At 30.5% G+C, this 19,783-nt stretch overlaps 2 protein-coding genes across 3 annotated transcripts in view; one reads left to right on the top strand and one right to left on the bottom strand.

The window, feature by feature from the left end:
• The window catches only part of LOC122272596 (monocarboxylate transporter 12), a gene marked incomplete at its 3' end in the record, with an annotated part of 552,146 nt that overhangs the window by 146,208 nt on the left and 386,155 nt on the right, over positions 1–19,783 (top strand).
• Positions 3,685–19,783, bottom strand: part of LOC107439530 (HEAT repeat-containing protein 5B) — a 116,180-nt gene continuing 100,081 nt past the window's right edge. For both annotated transcript variants that reach the window (XM_043052959.2, XM_071182937.1), the window contains exons 32-37: positions 19,381–19,496; positions 17,273–17,557; positions 13,671–13,886; positions 11,722–11,873; positions 8,397–8,622; positions 3,685–4,253 (exon numbers count right to left, since the gene is read on the bottom strand). In XM_043052959.2, the coding sequence (XP_042908893.1) occupies positions 3,925–4,253; positions 8,397–8,622; positions 11,722–11,873; positions 13,671–13,886; positions 17,273–17,557; positions 19,381–19,496 (1,324 nt within the window). In that variant the 3' untranslated portion in view covers positions 3,685–3,924. The remainder of the gene's footprint in view (positions 4,254–8,396; positions 8,623–11,721; positions 11,874–13,670; positions 13,887–17,272; positions 17,558–19,380; positions 19,497–19,783) is intronic.

The following is a 19,783-nucleotide window of genomic DNA, read 5'->3' as shown; positions in this document are numbered from 1 at the left end:
GAGTATCAGTTAAATGCATACTGGGTTTACAACAGTCGTTGAACAGCCGACCCAATTTCGGGTTTACGACTACTAATGTTCAAATCCGTAGACTTGTAACTTTGAACCAATCCAGAAGATAAGGAAACTCTTGGATCAGTACCCCCAGAGGTATAATTTGTAATGGAAACATGGAGGACTTTGTGACACGACAGATTTAAAGTGCACCAGTCACCATTTACTACACGGGGAGTTTTCAGCTGATGGGGATCAAACCCACGACCTCTTGGACATGGGCCCAGTGCCCAACCAACCAGGCTCTCCTGGCCCTGGGCTGTGGTACTTGAACTTTAAAAACATTGATGTAGGGTGTACCAGGAAACATGTATGCTGGGCAGTGGCACTGAACCTTAAGAAAACATTGATGTATGGCATACCAAGCAGTGGCACTTAACTGAAATTAGTATATATTTCAGACACTTATCAAAACGACAATTTGATTGTCAACATTCACTGGAAGTCAACAACCATCCATTTCGGTCATTCACAGTATCATATATATATACTATATATATATACATAGTGGGGAACCGATTATCCGGAACGATCGGGACCATCGATATTCCGGATAACTGATTTTTTCCGGTTTTCTGAATCGCTACAAAAAGCCGTTTCTTTTTCGTTAAACCCAACTGAAAAAAAATATTTGGAAATAATCTTAAAAAGAAGAAAAAACNCACACATATATACACACAAACATATATATACACACACATATATATATATATTATGACCTATTCTATTTGGAGAAATTTGACACCAAGTATAAGATTATGCTCAAAAGCTAACAAAGTCACAGCAAAAATACTGAAAACAAAAAATAACATAATTATTTTCAAAACTGGTTGCAAACTCAAGTATTTTGTTTAAAGTTATTTATTCAAAATAGTGTTTGAAATTTGTCCTTCACAAATGAAATTTTTTCATCTAGTTACTCTATTTTTAATAAACCTATGAAGTTAAAATTTGATAATTGGTTTGCTTTAATTCATACATTTGAATATTGGAAAACATTTTATATTTTTTTGGGGTCAAAATAATTTAAAAAAAAATAAATATCCCATCACGGCTGAATAAAATTCAGTCACTTTTTAATTAAATTCTTTCTCATTTTAAAAACTATGATTTATTTTTCAATTTCTTTGAACTAATTTAATTTCAAAAAGGGCCTATTTGAAACTATTTCAAATCATTAAAATCATCATTATAGTATCTTTTTCTTCTATAACTTTTAGCTTTAAAGAAAATTAAATTATAAAAGCTCTTACTGTTATTTTACAAAAGTAATTGCATTAAAATGATGTTTGCATGTTATAATGTTTGTTAAACTCCTGTAAAAAATTCAGCGTCCGAAGCTACATTTTAGAAAGTTTGAAAAAAAGCTGTAGATTGATGTTTACTCAATGAAAAAAATGTAGTTGGGGGGTGCTAAATGGGTTCTTTTCTTTTTTTAGTCGACAAAAAAAAGTGATTTTGGTGGGAATGTTATTTTGTCCTGATTCTGCTTTTAACAAATAAATGACAAAATCAGAAATTTTAGACAATAATTTGCATATTAAATTTCAATATCAAGAAACAAAATAGAAAAATATATTACAAAATATCATGAATAAAACATTCCTGTTATTTTAAAAATTTGAGACATCGTGAAAAAGTAAAATGTATATATAAAAAGAGTATAATTATGAGAAATTACAAGAAAATTACATTTAACAAAATTTTTGTAAGATAAAAATTAATGTATAGTAAAAAAAACAACTATTTTTCTTTTTGACAATGCAAAAAACTGTATTTGGGTCAATTTTAAAATTTTTAGGGCTGCAATATTCTACACTGTCACCGATAAAACTTATAAATTAAATAAATACTATAAATAATTCCTGTGTGCTTACAGTGCAATTTCTAAAGGGGACTGTTAACACTAATAGGTTCATATAAAAGTGTCTTTTGAATTTATTTCAAAATCGTAACATTTTATTTTAAATAAAAGACCAAGATGAGTTTGCTATCAAATGCAAAACTATATAACTTTAATCATTAAAGCTTGACTTGCAAAATGTTCACAAAGTCAAAGAGAGAGCTCTAAAAATAACTGCAACTATTAAGAAATGAAATGAAATTAATGAAGCTTACACATAAATGTCTCAAAATAAATTTAGATCCAGTTAAATCCAAGGCGTGGCCTGAGAGAGCTTTTTTTCATGGGGGGGGGGGCACACTTTTTTAATTTTTAAAGAAAATAGATTGTTTATTTTAGGTTACATATAATTCTTTAGGCATAACACCTGCGGCAGAATTTTTTCGAGCTATCTGCGACAAATCTCCCTATCATTATTGTCTTTCTGCAAGATACTTTTAATAATAACAAACATATATGTTAAAAATTTAAAATAACAAAAACGCCGTGTTTACAAAAAAAAAAAACTATGCAACATTTTTTTTAGCAAAACATGTAATAATTTTTTATTCTAATATTATGGGTGATATTCTTGCATTTTATAAGGGGGTGGGGGAGGAGCACAAATTATTTTTCTTCTTTGCATTTTGTAAATAATCATCACAATAATAAAAATAATTAAAAATCATGAAATATGTAGTAGTAATTGCCGAAAAGAGATTGACGAAGAAATCATGCAAATAGGGCTCCTCAAATGCGCATTTCGTTTTGAGATTACGTTGTTGTAATAAATAATATCTGATAAAAAATATCTGATTTAAAAACTGTGGAGAAGTTAATAGCATTAACTGCCAAAAATTCGATAGAGTTATTGCCTTAAAAAGTAAATACTCAGATATTTCGGATATATTGGTAAAAATATATCGGAATATTTAAAATCCAGGTGAAAATCAATATCAATAAGTGCCGAAAATACAATCAAAACATTACATCGATTTTCCATACTATCATCGTAAATTGAGAGCGTCAAAAAGAGATTATCTAAATACAGTACAGAACCCGTTATCCGGAAATCAGAAAACCGGAAAACCAAAAAACCGGAACGAAATTCAAGGAATTTTCCTGCCATTTTTAAAAAAATTTTTTTTTTTCCCTCATAAGATTTTAGGATTTTTCTTTCTTTTTTGAAAGATTTTTACCCTANGGAACGAAATTCAAGGAATTTTCCTGCCATTTTTAAAAAAAAATTTTTTTTTTCCGTCATAAGATTTTAGGATTTTTCTTTCTTTTTTGAAAGATTTTTACCCTACACCTCATTTTGGAAATAATCATTATTAACCATTCATATTATTCAATCATTTGGAATAATATTACTTCATCGTTTTTTTCTTCTTTTTAAGATTATTTCCAAAATTTTTTTTTTAGTTGAATTTAACAATAATAAAAAAACGGCTTTTTGTAGCAATTCAGAAAACCGGAAAAATCAGTTATCCGGAATAGCGATGGTCCCGATGGTTCCGGATAATCGGTTCCCTACTGTACAAGATTCAAATATTACGCATAAATTACTGTAGAAAAGAAAAGTAATTATTATTTTTACTTTTCAAAAAAAAAAAAAAATCTTTCTGCAAGAATTCTAACATTCTGTCACAATGTCGCCGTGATTCTGCCATGGGGGCATAACATAATAAAGCATAACATATATAATTCTTCAAGCATAACATATATAATTTCTTTCAGTCCATAAATAAAACACAAAAGTTACAATTTTTAATTGAAAGAATTTTCAGATAAAAACTAACAAATTCTGTTATAAGTAAGTTTAGATAAATATCGAGTTTCAAATGCTTTGGTACTCCACACACCACATTATGCTACGCCTATTAGTTAAAGTAGTAGTTATTAACAGAATATTCTCAAAAAGTCTGAAAAATACACATTTCTGCCCTTGAAAAAAAAAAAAAAAGAAATAACTTTTATGACTTTTTTCATCTACTAAAATTACTGAAATCCATTTTGAGTTTAATGGTGGGAGAGGAGGAGGAAGTCTGTGTTTGAGAGGAAGAATTGTCTCTATTGAAGTTGGAGGATCCTGCTTGGGCAATGCGTATACAGGCTTCTATGCGGTTCTTCAGACGGACACTGCAGCCCACCACCGTTCGAAATTCGTGCGGGTATTGCGGTCCTATCTTCATTAGTTGTTGGAGCGCACACTCGTGAACTGCTAGCCTCGCAGGTGAGAAAGATTGTTGGGGGGAATCGGGGTCCAGCAAGAGGGTGACAAGTGTGGGAACATACAGGCCAACAATTACCAGTTCTGAAAGAAGAGCACATGTTAGTGCAAAGCAATTCATGTTTGAAAAAGGGTTAAATTTGCACAATCATAACTGCCAACATGGATAGGAAGAAATCCAGTAGATTTTACGAAATATAAATTTCACGATAATTGTTGCATAATGTACTAAATACACATAGGGAATTTTAGGGATTTTTATAGTCATCAAAATAGAAAAACTGCTTTCCAGTTAAGATGGACAACAAATGAACTTGAAATGTTATGCATTACATTTACTCATAATTTTGAATAGTAATTGGCATTTAATTCATCAGAGATAGTTAATAGATTTTTTTTAATTATTTAAAAAGGGAGTTCTGATTAAAATAAACAGAACATTTTAGGACAAACAAAGTTTTAAACTAATTTTCATAAATGAGGCTAACTTTATAATAGATGTAATACTTATTTTAATATTCAAACAAGCAATAATCTGTGCAAAAATCTTATTTCAATAGGGATTTTTTTTTGGAAACTTACTCAATTTTAGGGAATTTTCTAAAATGTACAAAAACCAGGAGAATTTGTATTAAACCAGTAGACCAGGAGAAACTAGTCTACTGGAAAATCCAGTAGAGTTGGCAGCTATACACAATATTCAAAAATTACCTAAGCATCAAGGGGAGACGGGATTTCAATTTGTTTTTTGGGCAGAAGGGACCTAAAATTACTGGAATTATGCTTATGTAATATTTAAATGGCCTTTGCTTCAGATTTAAATTACGATTTTTTTTAAAAAAAAATCCCTCCTCTTATTATTCTAAGGGAGGAATGTAAAATATATGATTTTCAAAATAAACTAAAAAATAAGAAAGAAACTGCACACAAATAAAAGTGAAAATTTTAAATTACAACTTTTCATTCGCCGTACACAAAATAAATTGCAGTTTAAAAAGCATATTTTAACTATACCTTTATTTAGTTTTTTGTTTAGTTAAATACAAATACTTTTAATACTTGCTAAATATGTAGTTTGTGCCTATAAATAATGAAGAAAGACTTGCTCAACTAAAAGTAATTTAGAATTTTTTTCGCATTTAAATTTATTCTACATTTGATATTTAACTGACAATTAGGTCTTAACAAATTCATGAGTGAGTTGAGCTTGGGGAAAAAGACATATGATTTGATTTACTCAGTAATTAGTTTGTATTAACAATATATATTAAGTATTTCAGAGACAATATTATTAAATAGTATTTAGCATTATTGCACTTTATAAGAGCTTTCATTAGAAAATGAGAAAAAAATTAAATTTAAATATTTCCTTTAAATCATTACCTCAAAAAATCTTACATTTGTCAGCCAAATTCAAAATAATTTTTATAAAAATCAAATTAAAAAAAAATTGCAGTTATGCAGTTAATGATATTCATCAGAACTGTGAGATATTATATAAAATGAGTTTTTAAATTATCCCTCAAATTTATGTTGAGTTACTTCTCAGTACATCCTTTAAAAAAAAATAAATAAACAAGGATCCATGATTTATGAAATAGAATCTCATTAATGCAAATCTCCTCCTACTGATGTCAATTCTAAATTCTGTATATACCTTAAAGGGAAAGGGCCAGGATAGTCTAGTTGGTAGGGCACATGTCCAAGAGGTCGTGGGTCCAAACCCTGCCAGCCGAAGACTCCCTGCGTAATAAATGGTGACTAATGCGTGTTAAATCTGTCGGGTCACAAAGTCCTCCATGTTCCTTTAACAAATCATACCTCTCGGAGTACTGATCCAGGAGCTTCCTTGTCTTCTGGATTGGGTTCAAAATTACAAGGATACAGAATCGAACATTAGCAGCCGCGAACCCAAAATTGGATCGGTTGTTCAACAACGGTTAGTTACGTAATAAAATAACAAAATGCCTTAGAGGGAAGGAAAAGTAATTTAAGAGATAATTTTTTTTATTTAGTTTTTAGTTAGTGTTGCAATCAATCTCATTTTCAACAACTTTTTGCCATCTAGCATGAACATTTTATTTTTCGCCACTATATTACAGATATCAGAATAAAAAAATACAAAGGTGCAACATCAGGTGAATATGGTGAGAGAGGTAATAACTGCCACCCCATTTTATCAATTTTTCTTAGGGTTTGGCTTTTGTCATCACGATGTAGAATAACGCTTTTCCTATTGACAATTAAATATTGAGTAATTCAATTCAATAGTTTACAGTTTTAAATTCATAGTTAGTTGAGATTTCAGCACTTCAAATTGCAGCATTAAATGATAAAAATATGAATAAATGAAAAAAAAATATTCAGAGAAAAATGATATCAAACCTAAAACTTAACAATTGAATTAACATTTTTAAAAATGTAAACTTCTCAAAAGAGATAAAAACCGTTGCCAATTTCAATAATAACAAATTTCCAATCAGTTTTCAATAAATTTTAATGATACATTTGCTTGTATTAAACAATTTTTAAGGTAGTGAAATAGTTTGAAATGTATTGTTATTATATATTTTTTAATAACATACCAATTATAATTATAAAATTTAACTAAGAATAAGCAGAAATAAATATATAAAAATATCCGGTTTAAGTAAAACAAATCTGATTTTTTTGTTAAATAAAAAAACAAAACAAATATAAACCCTGGTTACAAGTTTTGACTCTGGTAGCAGAAAAGTTTCAGAATGGTAGCAGATGCTGAAAATTATAACAGCACCTGCAGATTACTTAAAAACTAAGAAAAATTGCTGAAATTCCATTTTTAAACATCTCTAAACTTGTTTCGAATCAAAACTATAAAAGCTAAATTGAGAGTACACAGAGAACTTTTCTTTCTGTTTTATTTAATTACAGATTTATACAAAGATTTATTTCAACATATTTTTTTAGTACCATTATTCATTCAAATAAAGTTTCGCTGACATAAATTTTAAATGGATAAATTTTAAATGTCTTAATTGAATGTCTTAATGTCTTAAAATCTGTTAATTGAAGTTCATATAGTTTGTTTATTTAGAGAACTCCCCTTGCCACAAAGTCTAACGCCGCGTGCAAAGTTCCCACTCAATTTCAGAAAAATAAAATTTCCTGACTTTTCCAGGTATACCAGGTAAACTTCAATGAAAATTGAGACCCTATTTTCATCAGAAAACTTAGATTCCTTTATTTGTCATGTGAAATATTATATTTTCTGTGTAAAAAATATTAAATGTGGAAGGGAACATTTCAGTTTGACTAAAATGTGAAATTTTCATGACAAATAATTGTAATAGATGTTAAAATTATTTAACTCGGATCTCAATAACTGACAATTTTAAGACTGGTTATTTTTCAGGGAATATTGTAGGTTTTTGTAAAAAAAATTGCTACCTTCCCTGATTTTTGGATTTAAAATAAAACACAATGACAATATCTGTTCTACCTGACCTGTGAGAACCCTACTGCTATCGAAACAAGAAATAGCATATTTCAAAGAGGGGAGCTTCTTTTTTCCCCCGAGTCTCTTGCCGACCCTGTCCTAAATAATGAACTTGAAATGGTTAAACCGCATAACTATAGTCACTGCCACTACTCCGGACGAATGGGTTCCGGAGTTCTTCACATAGGACAAATTATAATAACCTCTGTCTGAGTGAATTACACAGGGTGCATAGCCAGATTTTTCAACAAAAAATAAGCACTTTTTGAGCACTCAAAAAGTATTTTTAATCACTTTCCAAAAAAAAATTCTTATTAGGATCTGTGCAGTAAATAATTTTTTTTCCTTCTATCGTTTAATGTTTTTAATTTATGAACACTAGATCAATAAAATTCAAAAACATTTTCACAAACGTTACATAATCATGATAAAATAACTAGTTTCAGATAAAATTTTGAAAATCATGCATTTTTTGTCATTTAGAACAACAATCGATACGGCAAAGAAAAATCTCCTTTTGAAAAATTAAAAATTAAGTAATTTTTACAAACCCCATATAAAAAAAAGCACTTTTAAGAGCTTTTAAAAAATTTAAATAAAAAATAAGCACATTTAAGCACTTTTCAAAAATGCTACGCACCCTGTTACAGACAAATTTAGATTAATGAGGATTAATTAAGATAAAATTTTCTTCATAAATTCTGCTACCTGAGCCACTGTAAAAATAAATCACTTCAAAAAGTACTCACTCTTATCATTGGCTGCAATGTCTACCAGGACCTTGAGGGTCACCACCAATTCCTTTATAGCATTCACTTTGTTTTCAGGAAAGAAATCTAAGGAGGTCAACTCGGTAGAGAACTGACTGACCAGCTCAATGAGTTTTGGACAAAGTGAATGAATGTAAGGTCCAACAACAACCATATCAGGATGAAGAAAGATGGAGTGAAGACAGGATATTGCTTTGATCTGAACCTGAAAAACAAGTTTCCTTTTTTAAACAGAAATATTAAAACATAGTAAAATTGCAAACAAGTTTAAATAACAGTATTAATTCCTACAGGGAATCTACTACATTTTAGATTTTCAAATTCATGACTAATTCTAAGAATTTTTCATGACTAACCAAAGTTACTATTTTCTTCACAAAAACACAACAATAAATTTAAAGAAGGTAATAGAAATGAAATAATAGGTAGAACCAAAACTGCTATAATCTGCACCTTCATATTTATGGGTTTTAAATTTAAAAAACAGAGTAGAGAAAGAGTTGAAACAGTAAAATAAGTAAAAAAAATAGAAAAGCAAGCAATATTTTCTTCTTTTTTTTTCTGCAGTATTATATTCTAAAGATACTTTTCTTGTTCGTCGGAAAGGAAAGAAATGTTCTTGATTTTCCTGCTCTTATTTCGGAATAAGAAAAATTTGTCAATCACTAGCTTGCTTCAGCTAGAATTTGAAATTGATAAAAAAAATTATAATAACAAAAACTCTGAAATCACAGAAGTTTAAAAGATAATTCACTATAAAAATGATGTTTTTTCTTTCAGTTTTTAAAAAGCACACTATAGTTTTTAAAGAACATGATAAAAATATTTTATATTTTATTAAAATATGACTGTGAGTGGGGATTTTGTTACAAATTCAGATATTCAGAACACCATGAAATGGGGGGAATGGGAATTTCATTTTAAAAATTTGATTTTTCGGGGACCTAAATCCATGACTTTCCGTGATATTTTTTAAAAAAAATAGTTAAAATCATGACATTTCATGCGAAATTTTGTTCTATACCGAAATTCATGACTTTCCAGGTACGCAGATACCCTGAACATAGTAAAAATGCAACCAAGTTTAGATAATAGTATTAATTCCTAAACTATTTAATATACTGGGTGTACAAATAAGTTCCCGCCATTCGTCACAAGATGGCACTACCAGAAGGTTATGAAGATATCGACTGGCGTCAAACGTTTTATTGTAAGTTAGTCCATCTGTTAACAGCAAAACCTTAAAGAATCGGCGATTCCGTATAAGCATTATGTAATTGTTTTCGTGCAAAAATTTCATGTTTTGGGCCAAAAAAGCTCCTTTTGCGGGAACTTTTCATTTACTTTTTAATTTGGAGAAATCTGCAGCTGAGAAGCATTGATTGCTCATAGAAGCATATGGTGCTTTAAGTGAGAGAAGTTGTCGCGGTGGTTTCAGAAGTTTAAAAATGGTGAGTTTGACATGGAAGACAAAGAATGCAGTGGATGGCTGAAATTGCACGTAGACGAGGAATTGGAAGAATTATTGGAAGAAGATTCGTCCCAAAGGTAAAAAGAACTTGCTCTTACATTACAAGTGACTCAGAAAGCAGTATCACATCACTTGGGAATGACCCAAAAACAAGGAAGTTGGGTTCCATTCGAACTGAAGTCAAGAGACATTGAACGTCGATTTAGCATGAAAATTGATTCTGCTATTTGGAAAACCCGTATTCGAGAGACCAGATTATCACCTCTTTTCCAGTCGATGACACTGCCTGAGCAGAAATCATTTCAAGGAATGGGTCGATTCATCCTCGAAAGACAAAAGAGTTATAGAGAGGGAGTATAAGAGAGAGAGAGAGAGGGGGGGGGTATCCTCCCAAAAAATATGGGAAAAAGCAGTGACTAATAATGCTTTGAACAAAAGATAATGGCAAAAAATCGACCAATTTTTTTCACAGTAAAATGCTAATTTTTTGATAGAAAATGGTGGAAACTTATTTGTTCTCATCATTTTTAAATATGTATAAACTAAAAAGCAACAATTGGAAAGTAAAATAAATTTCTAAAGAAATTAAAATAGTATTTATTCTATGTTTTAGTTATTCTAGTTCTTAGTTATTCTATGTTTTACATTAATGAGAAGAGTAAAATCTTAATTCATAATTATACAAACTGTTTTATCATAATCAAATTTTACTGTAACTAAATTAACAAATCCCAACTTATGTATTAAAGTCTGAACCAACTACAAATAGTATATAATTTCTTACAATAAAATAATTTTAAGAATGAATACTTAAATTGACTCTCACGTCATATGATTGAAGGATTATAAAATACTACAGAAAACTAAAATAAATAATATTTTATATCTTTTAATTTTATAACCGACCAACCTTTTGGGTTTATCACTACTAATGTTCAACTCCATGGCCTTGTAATTTTGAACCAATCCAGAAGGCAAGGAAAACTCCTGGATCAGTAAGCCCAGAGGTATGATTTGTAATGGGAACATGGAAGACTTTGTGACTTGACAGATTTAACGTGCATCAGTCACCATTTTCTTCAGCCGACTGGGATCAAACCCAAGACCTCTTGGACATGGGCCCAGTGCCCTACTAACCAGGCTATCCTAGCCCAAAATAGTTATCTTTCGTAAAATCTTTGTGTGAATAATTTTTAGTTTTCTGGTACTATATAAAATTTAATTTGTTTCCTTGGGCCGAGAAAGGTAGACTCAACCTTTCATCCCTTCAGTGGGTCAATAAAATACCAAGCCAATAAATTACCAATACCAAGCATGCTTGGGAACTTAACACTGGGGGTTCCGCATTGAGCTGACCATCTTCCTGGAACATCTGCTCTTGCATCTTAGAGCCCAAAAGAAAAAAAAAAATGTGATGAGCTCAGTAAGCCCTCTATGGACTTTTGCACCACTGAGTTTAGTAGTAATGTATAGAATTTAATTTGCTTAAATTTAAGCAATTATTATAACACCTAATGTACGACAAGCAGATTGGACATGTTTAGTTTTTTCAATTTTTTCCCCAGTTTCTTCCAGACCATGTAAAACAAATGCGGGTTAGTTCCGCCAAAAAAGTCTTCTACTAAGGCAAAATTCTCCTGATACTCGATCCAGGAGTTTCCTCGTCTTCTGGATCGGGTTCAAAATTACGAGGCTACGGAGTCGAACATTAGAAGTCGCGTTGAGTCGACCGTTCGATGACGGTTATAAAATAAAATTAACACGATAGTCGTAAACTCACAAAAGAGTTGTCTGTTTAATGCTGGTAACAAAAATAAAAAAATGAAGTCTTACAATGGAGTTTTCCTGTTGAAGTGCGTGTGTAAATATATTGATACAGTGTTGACGCAAGTTGGGAGGGCAGACAACCTCACGAGGAGCTGATGTGATGTAGACAGTGATGGATGAGACAGCAATGTACTTCTCTACCTCATTAGGATTGGAACCTGAAACCACATCTTAGTACAATAAAAGCAACAAAAAAAAAACATTCAAAATCAAGATTATTATATAGTTGGCATTTTTGTTTCAGACATTACTTATTAACAAAAAAAAATTTAAAAATAATTTTTTATTTTTACCAGTTTCTTTAATTTCTATTGCTAAGTTGATAGCAATAGCAAAAGATAATCCACTTAAAACTATGATGAAGCACTTACTGCTTTTTTTCAATTGCAACTTTTAATTGTGCGAGAAATGTCTCTTTCAACTGCAGAAACAATTTAATTGATTTCAGGTAAATACTGAAGTCAAATGTCGAAACACAAACAAATTTTGGTAGAATTATGCGGTAAAGAAATAATCCAACCGTAACTTGTTTGAATTATCAAGGGTAATTGTGACAAGAGAAAAACCCTGAAAATTTAATGCGCGAAAACTCGATAACAAGACATCAATTTATGTACTATTCATGTTTAATATAATTTTTTTAAACTAAGATTTATAATAAAACTACCTGTAGTGTACCAACAACTACAAAAAAATACAATTTCAATTCACTAGTATAAAAGAAATGTTAAAACGATTCTATGTTGGGGAACCTCTACATAGATGAAGGTTGACATTCTTGGAAAAAACTATCCTCAGATTGGTGACCCGGACATGGTGTGAACACGCCTACCTTCACAGAAACTCCTACTTCGATTAGAACACGCCTACTAAAATGGATGGTCCACAATGAACAGTTGACTTGCTACGTGTAACTGTGACATTATCCACCTGCTTGCGCTGTTGCTACTCAGTTTCATTTACACATAACGGGATTCTGCACACACTCGACTGCTAATGGCAACACAAGAGCAACCACAACTGTGAACTTAATACAGCACTCAAAAGTACGGTGATCTTCATACAGCTTTCCCAGCTTCTCACAAAGCAACAATGAATCAACTAGTGGTATCCGTTTATTAAATTCTATCACAGATATGGAGGGGGGAGTACTGTAGTGTATCGACAACTACAAAAAAAAAAAACACTTCCAATTCTCTACTATATAGTTTTCAAGAATATTTTTTAATTCAAATTTATGTTATCCAGCCAGAGGGGATAGCTTTTATTTCTTTCAGCCTTGACTGAGGTGTAAATTGAGACAACATTTGTGATCGAAACATAGGCGGATATCAATGAATGCACGCATGTCTTTGAGACACGTTCTTCTCTAATAGCTAGGGAAAGAAATCCCTGGATTCATTATAACAAACAGGCGTTGTGTTGCATGAAGAAGACCGATGCATCTGGGACAGACACATAACTATAGGAAAGATAACGTGAAATAGCAAGCCAAAGCTGACTGCATATACAGGGGTCTGTCCAGGCCAATTTTACTACCGTTTAGCGGTACTTTCAAAAATTCAACTAAATAAAAAACAGTAGTTTCGCAAAATACTTTATCTTAAAATCTTATTTTTCTATCCCGTAAGAGACGATGATTCCATATTTTCACCCCATTTTTGTGTTGATTTTTTTCATAAAATTTTTAATTTTCACAAAATCTCAGAAAAACCTAGACAGATCCCTGATATAGACATTTTATACAAGAGCATATTAAATGTAAGTGAAGGAGCTATCATCCATAAATATTGAAATTAGTGAAACAATAGAAGTGCTAAACAAAATAGATGGAATATTAGAACCCTGATAATTTAGTGCATCTAGTCCAGCTTTAGTGTACCATAGTAAAAAATAATGATATTTTCTTCTAAAAACGACACATTAATACACGATAGATTGTAGAAATGCCTTACTAGTTTGAGAAAAATGTGAGAGATGAGCCAGTCCACTTTGGAGAAGAGAAATCCATTCCTTTTTGCAGGCAACATTTTTTGCCATTGAGTTGGTGCAAAGATCTTGCAAGCAGGCAAATACCGTCTGGATGAAAGGTTGCTGCAGTTGATCCACCGTGATCTCCTTCAGCACTCCCACAATCAGGTGAGTTGCAATTGTGGCCACACCAGCAGAGGCTGAGTAAAAGTTAATAATCATTATTTTATATTCCAACCAGTGGCTACTTTTGAAAGTATCTTCATTAAAAATTGAAAATTCTAAGGTATCAGCACACATTAAAATTATAAGTTTATTTTTGGTAAGCAGGGTCAATAACATTATGAAGCTAAAGTTTTCCTATGTGCATAAAATTAAAATCAAGGTTTCGGGTTTTTTTTGATTTAAAAAATATATTTTTTTTAAATTAGATTTTTTTTGTATTTAAATCAGATTTTTTTCAATTTTTATTCAAATACACTATAAGAACTTTGATTAAAGAACTTATAAATGTTTAATCAAAATTAAATTAATATTAAAACTACATTATAACAATATTTCAGAAGCTCTAACTACCTAAAACAATTTTTCATTATAATACATAGTAACCAATTTGAAACTTATGCATGATTGAAATTCAACGACTAAAGGAAATAAGAGAATTTAAAGAATACTTCAACTATTTTAAAACAAAGTTTCAATTGGCAAATCATAATTTTAATTTAAAATTGTGATTTTTTTTCTCTTGATTTTTAAAATAACAAAATAAATGTAACAGATTGTGTTAATAGATGTAGTCATTCATCAAAAAAATATTTAATCTATATATTTTTGTAATAAAATATTCATTTTTAATCCTATATCAAAATAGATAAGTTAAGCTATAAAAAAAAATTAAAAAAATCTATGTACTCATTGGAATTTTTTTTCACAAAATTTCTTTATAGAAAATCTGATAATGTCAATAAACATATTAGAAGATTTATTCAAATAAAATTTATTCAAAATAATTTATTTAAAATATATTTTAAAACTAAGAAAAAATAATAATAAAAGTATCAATAATGTAAAACACTGTTTTTTAACTTTTTAAATCAATATATATAAAAAAAATCATTTTATTTAAATCAACAAACCCTGATTAAAATATTGCAAAAACGTTTTCAAAACCTTCGTATTTCTGTAATCATTATTTTAAAAATAACTTTTTTCTTGCAGGGTGCATAGCCAGAGTTTTCAACAAAAAATATGCACCTTTTAAGTACTTTTTAAGAACTATAACAATATTTTTAATCACTTTCCAAGAAAAAAAAAATCAGAATTATAATTAGGATTTGTGCAGTAATAAAATTTTTTTTCTATAGTTTAAAGTTTTTAAATTATAAACATTAAATCAACAAAATTCAAAAATATTGTAAAAAACTTAACATAATCATGATAAAATTATTAGTTTCTGATAAACATTGCAGAGAAAATTGTAAAAATCGAGCATTTTTTGTAAGTTAGAACAACAATCGACGTGGCAAAGAAAAAAATATCTTTTTCAAAGATACAAAATTAAGTAGCTGAATAAAAAAAAAAACCTGAATAAAAAAAGCACCTTTGAGGGTGCATATATTAAATACATTCAATATATGGAGTCATTAATTCAAATTAACACTTCATACAATTATGCAAAATATTTGTAAATTTAAGAGTAACTACCGAACGAAAAGATGATTACTATCAAATGACTAGATGATCAAATTGAATTGACGTGTAGGAAATCCTATTTTATTTTATAACTGTCGTTGAACAGCCGGCCCAATTTTTTGGGTTTATGACTACAAATTTTCAACTCTGTAGCCTTGTAATTTTGAATTCAATCCGGAAGACAAGGGAATTCCTGGATCAAGTATTGGGAGAAATTTGCCTTCATGGAGGCCTTTTGCTGGAACTAACCCGCATTTGCGTTACATGGAGAGGAAAACCATGAGAATCTCCCACGGTTAGCCTGACTGCAAGGGGACTCAAACCTATGATCCGTCTATCACTGAGGATATTTTACGTCAGCACTGTAGTCTGTGCAAGCTGGATGCAGAATTTGTATCAAACATCCATGGCTGGTATTGAAACCCAGCTCACCTCATTGAAAGCGAACGCTCTATCCCCTGAGCCACCATGACTTATAAATAGAGGATTAAACAAACTCATACTTTGGTTTAGAACTATGCTGGTGAAAACCTCATTTTTTTTAAAAAAATTCTTGATGATTATCGACATGGCACTTTTTACAAACACCCAATTAGAAATAAGTAACTTTAAGTGCTTTTAAAAACTGAAAACCAGAAATACACCTTTAAGTACTTTTTAAAAATGCTAAGCACACTTTTTCCTGATCTTTATAAGCAAAATGTGTAAATGTCATTTTTTTTTTGAGAACTTAAAACTGAACTGAATTTTCTCATTTTAATTGGAGCTCTGAGCTTGATACCAGTACAACTCACAACATCGTTTCCTAAAAGGTGCAAGAAAAGTTTTGATCACTTTCTGACATAAAAAAGTTAACACAAATGCAAGAAGAAAGCATAAAAACAAAATTTAAAAATTATAGTTTGTCTACGATAAAGAACTCCACAAAGTCTGCTGTTATGGAAACAAGAACAGGACACTTCTCTTTACTCTAGGGTTAACAGGATAGACCGAAGAAAAAGATTCCCTTTAGCTCGCCGACTCAAACCAAGTCCTAAACAATGACTCCATACCCCTACTTGAAATAGTTATATCCCTATTCACTGCCAGGGGTAGAGACAAATGGTTGGGGAGTTCTTACTATAGACAAACTATATGTTTTAGTTATTTGTTTATATTTTTTAATTTTAAAATGTCAGGAAGACGGTCACTCATTTATTCACCTCCGAGGTAAAAAGATATGGGTTAAAATCCCCTAGCAGCATTGGTCCAAAATTTGGGAGATTTTTTTAGAAAAAAATTTATCGTTTACTTTCATATACTCTGTTAATAGTTCCACACTTGAACAGAACATTGGAATGTTAGCATCCACTTATTATATTTTTTATTATAGATAAAACAAAATTCCTTGTACTTTCCCAGTTTATAAAGAAAAAAAATCAAACCTCTATGCATTTTCCCTGTCATTTTATGTGATTTTTAAATTCCCTGTATTTTCCTGGTTTTCTCTGTTCTCCCTGTGAATTGGCAACCCTGACATCGTTGAATTTAGTTATTATTGTAGGTTATTACATTTCATAAATATAATTATAATTGAAGTGAAACAAAAAGAAATATAGAATAATATTACATTGGAAACTATGTTTCCCTATTAAAGATAGTTTCATACAATTCATATTATATAATAAATATAATTCATGCTACATAATATAATTCATATTATATTATATAATATAGCTGAAATATCATCCTTAAATATCTCATAGATTACACTTTGAGTGGTCACAGTTTTTAAAAAGACAAAAATGAGAAACAAAATTCCCTGCATTTTCCCTGTTATTTTAGGTGATCTTTGAATTCCCTGTATTTTCCCTGCAGAGTGGCAACAAACATTCAATAATAATGAATTGCATACCTGCATATGAGCAGAGAATGGGAAGCTTGACGAGAACCTTTAATGAAGCACACACTAATGAAGCAGATTCCTGAGTGAGGACTTTGCTGCATTTAGAGGTCCCTGTATTGCTGGCAAAGGTTGGACTTATTTGAGGCAGTTGACATATGATGAGGCAGAGACAGTTCTCCATAAGGGAAAACACAACAGATTTCTCAGGTGCAATGATGCCGTTCTCACCCCCTTCACCCAGAGACGCCAACTCACTGCTCACATCTTTTGGTTCTTGATTTGCAGGTGCAAGCTCTAAAAGAATTTATATTTATTCAGATTTTTGAAAATACAATCTATGTTTTAAATGACAACATATATAGTTCTAACTACATGTGACTTTAGGTGGGTTTCTTTGGCTCACAAAGAAAAACAAGTTATTTTAATATTTATATACTGTGTGTAGAGTATCTACCACTACAAAAATACAATTCAAATTCACTAGTATATAAGACACGTTAACTCGATTTTATGGTGGGGTACCTTTTCATAGATGAAGGTTGACATTGTCTATAACTTCTCTCCCCCCATTGGTGACCCTGAACGTGATGTGAACATCACCCACTTAGATATGAACATGCCTATCTTGGCAGTAATGCCCACTTCAAATTGAAAACGCCTACTTCTATGGATCGTCCACATTGAACAGTTGACTTGCAACTTGTGACTGTGACATTATCCACCTCCTCACGCTGTTGCTACTCAGTCTCGATCACACACAATGTAAAACGTATTCACTCGACTGCTAAAGGCAACACAGGAGCTGCCACGACCATGAACTTAATATAGCGCTCATTATCAGCACTCAAAAAGTACAGTGATCTTAATACAGCTCTCCCGGCTTCGCACAAAAACAACAATTACTCAACAAGTGGTATCAGTTCATCAAATTCTATCACGGATATAACTCTGGTGGGGGAGTACTGTAGAGTATCTACCACTATAAAAATACAATTCAAATTCACTAGTATATAAGACATGTAAACTCGATTCTACAGCGGGGTACCTTTTCATAGATGAAAGTTGACATTGTCTATAACAACTCTCGCCACATGTGCATTAAAATTGTATTATATGCGTCCATTTAACAGTCTAAATCATTTATCTTGAGCAAAACAATTTTTAACTCTATTTTTTACAAAATTTGGATATATATAGAAGCTTGAATAAAAGCATAAGACATGAGGATTGATACTTTAATTGCTTATGCCCTCATTTAAAAAACTGCCAAAAAGATTTGATTCATTTTTAAACTATCCCCTGACCTGTATTGAAGTGGAATTGGACAAAAAGACAAACAAATATTCCATTCTAGATAATGAAACATTTATATTTATAAAAATATATTTTTTCCTTTTATTTATGTAATTAAGCAACTATAAATAATCGTTTAAACAAGGATAGATTAAATATAGTTTTATACAAAATAGTTAGGTTACATTGAATATTACTCGTATGATCGAGTTATCCGATATGCAATTTAAAGGGGACAGCTGTATAGGAATCAATTTATAAATTATAAAATATTTGACTTAAATCAGTGAATTAAATCATGTCAACCAAAAATATACATATTATGTTAAGATTTAAGAACAGTTTCTGAATATGGGTCTAAAATGGATGCTATGTTGCGGTTTCTTTACGTAAGGTCAAAAAAGTAAAGCATGGGTTACGGCAAAACAATTTTCAGCAGGGTTCATGATTTTTTAAAGACACTTTAAAATCTTGAGCTTATAACTAGATCAATTTTATACATTATAATTATGACTGAAGTTTACTGTAATTAAAACTTAAACATTATTAAAAACAAATTTCTTAAAAATATATTTCAAACATTATTATGTATTACATTCAAAGTTGTTTTTAGTAGTCTACACATTATGCAGTTAATTTTTAAGCGACCCTATCAGGAGTGAAAGAAAAAAAAAAATAAATTTCATTTAGTTTTAAAATCTCAACTAAAATGAATTTTTGGGAACAGTGGAATTAATATCTTGTAAAGAGCATTAAAACAACATTTCATTCTCTACAAAAGGAAGTTTTTGTAATTATTTTTGCTTTCAATGGAAAGATCTTACCTTTTAATTGTTTCTTCCTTTCACCCTCAATGAAATCTTTGTGAGAGGTGACGAGTAACTCGGTAACCTTCATGATGGAAAGTTGGGTTTCAGGATTATCTCTTGTGAGCAGTAACCTAATAAATAAGGAGGAGTCTCATATATTACAAAGGTTCGTGATTGACTTGTTTTTTCTGATCCATGAGACAGACTTTTTTCTGTGGGACAAAACTCTCTAGCACTATTATTGTTCTGCAAGATACTTTTAATAATAACAAACATATATGCTACTAATTTAAAATAACAAAAGCACTGTGTTTACAAAAATTATATAATTTTTTTTAAAATTTAACATGTCATAATTTTTTATTCTAATATTATGGGTGATATTCTTGCATTTTGTTGGGAAGGGGGGGAAAAGCAC

Source organism: Parasteatoda tepidariorum, chromosome 7, assembly GCF_043381705.1.
Source record: "Parasteatoda tepidariorum isolate YZ-2023 chromosome 7, CAS_Ptep_4.0, whole genome shotgun sequence".
NCBI classification, from domain to species: domain Eukaryota; kingdom Metazoa; phylum Arthropoda; class Arachnida; order Araneae; family Theridiidae; genus Parasteatoda; species Parasteatoda tepidariorum.
This window is presented reverse-complemented; position numbering and strand designations above follow the sequence as displayed.